Source organism: Echinops telfairi, unplaced genomic scaffold, assembly GCF_000313985.2.
Source record: "Echinops telfairi isolate 266 unplaced genomic scaffold, ASM31398v2 ScPeMD7_25;HRSCAF=90, whole genome shotgun sequence".
In the NCBI taxonomy this organism is placed as follows: Eukaryota; Metazoa; Chordata; class Mammalia; order Afrosoricida; family Tenrecidae; genus Echinops; species Echinops telfairi.
This window is the reverse complement of record NW_022103922.1, coordinates 6688828-6694672: the sequence shown is the minus strand read 5'-3', so window position 1 is coordinate 6694672 and position 5845 is coordinate 6688828. Positions and strand designations below refer to the sequence as shown.

At 49.5% G+C, this 5845-nt stretch overlaps 1 protein-coding gene across 1 annotated transcript in view; it reads right to left on the bottom strand.

The window, feature by feature from the left end:
* Positions 1-5836, bottom strand: part of RCL1 (RNA terminal phosphate cyclase like 1) — a 24131-nt gene extending 18295 nt beyond the window's left edge. The window contains exon 1 of the mRNA XM_004714458.1: positions 5701-5836. Coding sequence (XP_004714515.1) covers positions 5701-5836 — 136 coding nt within the window. The remainder of the gene's footprint in view (positions 1-5700) is intronic.
* Positions 5837-5845: the final 9 nt, after the last annotated feature.

The following is a 5845-nucleotide window of genomic DNA, read 5'->3' as shown; positions in this document are numbered from 1 at the left end:
AAGGGGGGTCACAAACATGCCCCCAACTCTCAGAATACAGAAGATCTCCACGCACGCGGGCGTGATGCATAAGATAACTGACACACGCTTCACACCTCTGCCATCAAGTTGGTTCAGCTCTATGGGGCAGAGGAGAACTGCCCTGCAGGTTTCTGCGGCTGTCAATCTTCACAGAAGCAAAGAAGCTCCATCTTTCTCCCATGAACAGATTGGTGGTTTCAAATTGCTGACATTTTGGTTGGCAGCCAAACGCATAACCCACTACACCACTAGGGCTCCTTAAAAAACATAGGTATGCTTAAAAATAACACGTTATACTATACACAAATGCACAGCATTATCAAAACAAAGAACAAGCTAGGGGGAAATGGTTAAAAATGGGGATACCTGAAAAAAAAAAAAACAACGGAATTTTTTCCAAATCTATGTATTTAAATTTTTTTACAAAACAACCTTATCACCTTCTAAGTACTCTCCATTACACTTAATACATTTGTCAAATCTGATTCCATTCTTGGAAATATTTTCAAACCCATCTGTCTGGATGGCTGACAGCACCTCCCTCTTTTTTCTTTACTTTGTCTATATCCTCAAATTGCTGTCTGTTCACGCCCGTCTTCATTCGCAGAGCAATAAGAAGTCAGGTGAGTAAGATGTGTGGTGCAAGAGAGGGATACGATTTTTTGCCCAAAATTGGCATAATGAGATGGCTGCATGAGCAGGTGCATTGTTGTGGTGGCAAAACCAGTCCCCATCTTCCACAAAGCAGGCCTTTTTTGTCCCACACTGTTATGCAATCTTTTCAGAAGCTCTAAATAGAAAGCTTGATTAACAGTCTGACCTGGTGGAAGGAATTCCAAATGCACTACAAGTCGGCTTTTCCGTCCATTTGGGAAGCTGACGGATGTCCAGAACAAGGTTTGTCATTATTCGGCATTTCACTTTTTGAAATGAGAAAACCATTCGTACACCTAAGTTTTCCCATAGCAAGCCGTGTTCAACATCACAAGTTCTGCAGCATTTTTCCTGAGCAGGAATCAAAATTTCACAGGCGCAAACTGATGTCTTATATCTGCCATCACAAGAAAAATTCACTGTGGCCAGAAAGAACCTTCCCAGGTGATGCCAGTGGGTGCACTAACAAAGCGAGTTGCTTGAGGCCTGCATAGCGGGGGTGGGGTGGGGTGGATGCGTACTACAAAAGCTCCATCCAATGGAGCTTTTTCTGGGTGTTGGGGGGGGGGGGTTTGTGCCCCCCCACCATAGTTAATTATTTAAGCAAATATAAATTTTATGAAAATATTAGAATAAAAAGTCCAGAAAAAACTTAAGTACCTCAAGAATTAAGATGAAAAGCAAAGTAAAATAAACCTGTATTCTGAAAATGAAATAAAATTACAGCCAAAAAGTAAGTTGATGATCCAGAAGAGATATAGTAAAATAAAATCAGCTAATTCAATGGAAAAAATAATCAATGGCCTCATTCTTTTGTAAAAGTTAAAATAAAAATGTGAATTAGTAGAATCAAAAAGCCAGATTAAGACAACCATCATGAAGACATATTAAGAGGTTCTGTGGCAAATTAATCTCTAATCATCTCTGTTGATACCAAAATAATAAATCACAAATTAATCTCATCAAAGGAGGAAAGAAAAAAAATCCCAAGATGAAAGTCTTATCAAAGAGACTGCACCACTGTGGTTTGAAGGTTTGGCGTTGTCTGGTACCAACAAGTCGGCTCTGACCCATAGTGACCGTCTGCACAACAGAAGGAAACACAGCCCGGTCCTGCGCCATCCTCACAACTGCTCCTGTGCCCGAGCCCACCGATGCAGCCAGTGTCCATCCGTCTCCTTGAGGGCTCTCCTCGCTTCTGCTGCCCCTCCACTTTAGTAACAGGATGTCCTGCAGGTCTCTCCGGACGGCATGTCCAAAGTAGGCAAGACAAAGTCCCACCATCCTTGTCTCTAAGGAGCCCAGCTGTACTTCTCCCAAGACAGATCAGGAATGTACCTACCAGGAATGTTCTTTAACCAACACCCGGGAATAAGCTGTGGATAAAACTCAAGGACCACCCGCCCACCCAACACAACTAAATACAAACACAGCTTATCAACCCAGGCAGGACAGAAGGAATAAGTTTTGTTTTTTTCCTAGAAAAAAACACTTTATTGGGAGCTAATACAGGCAGCACATCACTCCATAGTTCAATCACATCAAGCAGTATTGTGCAATTGCTACCCCAATCAGCTTCAACACATTCTCCTCCTCCTTGACCTCCTTGATATCTGCTCCTTTTACCTCCCCCTCCGCCCCACCCCACCCTCACCCCGAAACCCTTATTCTACTCTCTGCCTCTAGAGGTTCATCAATTCTGGGTTTCATATGATGAAAAACAGACAAACATAACAAAGGCTCAAGAGGGTCATCCCAATGACAAAATACATCTGATACAAACCCCAATATGAACAAACAAAATCAACAACAAAAATACAGAAAGCACTGAAAACCAGGTCAGGTCCGACGTGCATCAGAGGGGCATCAACTGACAAGGTCACGTCAGGTTGATCGTTTTGATCTATAGTCCTTTCTCTAGCGCACTCTGTTTGGGAACCAGCTTCTTCTCATCCCTGTGTTAGGGATGGAGGGAAATCGCCGGAGGCTTATTTCCTATGGAGATGCCACAGATGTATCTTGGGCTCCCACGGTCATCATAGCCTTCTGCAAACCAGAATCTCACAGCTAAGGCCCTGATACCATTCTTTCCTTCAGCTTACATGATTTACGCTCCTTTGGTCCCTGCTGATGGTGTGCTTCTTCCATGTGGACTTCACCAATATCTCACTTAGATGGCTGCTTGTTTGGAAATAAAAAAGCCTTTAAGACCCCAGATGCTATTTTATCTGATAGCTGGGCACCATCTAATCTCTTCACCACACTTTGCTGTAGCACCCCTAACTCCTGTATTCCTTTCCTGAGGGACATGTTGTAATAACTAATTGTTCTTAGATTGGAGCTAGGATTTCATGCAAATCCAAAACCCGGAATGAGGTTTTTGTTTTTGATAAAGTAATCAAGCATTTATACTTAAAAACAAGAGGCTTTAATTTTTAAGGAGGTCATCTCCAGGATTTGGGGGGTCATAAAGATAACTTTTAGAAAGCTGTTTACAAATTACTTTGAAAGGAGGCAGAAAGACCAGCAGACTGGGCTCCATTAAAATGAGGCCCTCTTCTTTACCCCCACACACCATTCAGAGGTTTAAACGGTGTGAGAATGACCAGCATGTGAGAGAAGCGAGCTGCTGGGGAAACGATGCTGGCCTTCTTGCTTGGCCCGGCTCTGCTGCAAGTATTCACCTTGGTAAAGAGAAGAGGTGTGTGTGAGGGGCAATAAAGTGAAGGGATGTGGAACGGGGCTTGTGTGGACTAATGTGGCAGGCAAATCATGCTCTACCGCAGTGCCCCCAAGAGGGGCCAGCCCCTGGAGAAGGGCAGCGTACTTGGCAAAGTGGAGAGTCAGCGACCAACGCAGGGAGGGCCACAACGAGATGGACTGACACAGTGGCTACTAGGGAAGTCAACCACACGAACACTGGTGAGGACGGCGCAGGACGGGCAGGGTTTAGACCTGTTGTACGCAGGTTGCTCGCTGTGAGTGAGAGCCCACTTGGGGGCACCGAACAATAATCATTCCTCAAAAAACACCAGCACACGTGCCACACCAGGCCCACGTCCCCCTGGGAACCAGAGTCTGGGCACCCTTTCCGGACAGGACCTATTCTTCAGTGACAGGACATCGCGTGTGATGGAGGGCGGTAAGTATTAGTTTGCAGGCCACCCACTCAGAGAGGAAATACAGTATATCCATGGGTGGTCTGCACTGTCTACGAACCATAAAGTTGGTGGGTGGACCACCCCACCTCTGCAGTACCGGGGAAGAAAGGCCTGGCCCTCTGCCAGAAAGGCTATAGCCAGAAAACCCCAGGGACCTCAGTTCTACTCTGTAAGGCATGGGGTTACTACGAGTCAGGAGTGAAGCGATGACAAGGGACAGTAGAAACAGTATCCTGTGTGGCAGAAGCCCCATCTCTTGAAGCTAACAGGCCTTTATCCATCTAACCCAGGAAAAGGTATGCCTGGGGTTCTCAGTCAAAGCTCCCCACACCCACCTCCCGGTAAGTTCTCTGGTCGACCTTGGCAAGGGGGGGGGGCTGGCGGAAAACACCAGAGGATGTCCGTCAAGCAGTGGCTTGCCCAAGGGCCAAACTCAAAATAAGGTCAACAGACCAGATACGGAGGAGGAGGGCAGCACTTGCCACAGACCAGCGGATCCTGCGCTCTCAAACCTGCGTGGGAGTTTTTTGAGCTGTCCCAAGTAGACTAGAGCCACGTACCAGTGCAAACATTTCTGCCTGCCTTCCCTCTGTCTCCTCACCATGAAACTGGGGGGCCCTTTTGGTGATTTCTTTCCTCATCATCTCTCCATCCGTGACGTAGCATGGTGTTATCCAATCACCGCCCAAGGGCAGCAGAAATGGAACTGTCCAGAAAATGCATTCAGGCCATTGACTGGGATGGGCGGGTTGCTTAATACGAGAGCCAGTGCTAAATGGAACACACCCACGCCTCCAAATAAGCTGCCGGAGCGGCTACCAATCCTTGCCTTCAATTGGCACAGACCGGTTTTGGGGTTTTTTGGGGGTTTTTTTAGTATTGGAGTCTCCCAATTTGAAATTACCAGACAAGCTTTTAAAAGCAAGTGTCTTCCTCTCCCGGAACACCAGCGGACACCATGGAGTTTATCTGCACCCATCTGCCTTAAAGGGCAAAATGTGAGCTTGGGGACATGTGGCTTGGCACCTGTCACCAACACTTTGCCACCAAGTCCAGGCCAGTAAGCCCCAGATTGTGAAAATCTCTCCCCCAACTTCTGTCCTGGGCATATCAATCTCATTTCACAACAGGAGTTAAAATAAAAACACTGGACCTTAAAAGAGAGGGTAAGGGGGCTGCATATGACACCCAAGGAGAGGAGGGGTGTGTGTGTGGGCACAGGGACGCAGAGTTCCGGGGGGCCCAGCAACAACCCGAAGGGCTTTTCTCGCCCAGTCTCTCCTTTCTGATATCGGCCCCATCACCGCAGTTCGGGCCAAGAAACTGTTTTTCTCCTTAGAGAGGTTCACAGAGAGCAAGGCTGGGAGGGGCCGGGGGCGATGCCGGCGTGTTGCAACACCCAGTGTTGGAAAACGTGGACGCTGCTCTTGGGGCCCAGCCCAGGTCCCTTCCGCCCTGGGCACCACTCGAGGTGGTGGAGTCATACCCCCCAGTCCTCTGGGGACACCCAGGGCGCCCACCCTGACCCTTCGGTCCCTAGGACTCCCGCCCCGTCGCCTAGGATCCCGCAGCCTAGTCGTCCTGTCCCTTCAGCCCCAGGGTGTCCACAGGGTGCCCACCCAGTCCCACTGCCCCCCCCCCAAGCACTCACCCCGTCCCCACAGCCCCCAGGACTCCCGTCCCGACCCTTCGACCCCAGGGAGCTTGCCCGGTCCCCTCAGATGTCCTGACGCATCCGTCTCGTCCCTTTGGCCCCCAGGGCGCCCGCCCCGTCCCCTCGGCACCCAGGACTCCCGCCCGGATACCTCGGACCCCAGGGTCCCCGGCCTGTCCCCTCGGCCCCGAGGCGCCCGCCCCGCGTTACCTCGGAGGCCCGGGCTGTCGTCCCTGGGCCGAATCTTGCGGATCTTGACGGGGCGCCCGCTCAGCGTGGCCAGGATCAGCCGCTGGCGCAAGAAGTTGCAGCCCGCGTAGTCGAGGGAGTGCGTGGGCGCGGCCATGTGCACGCC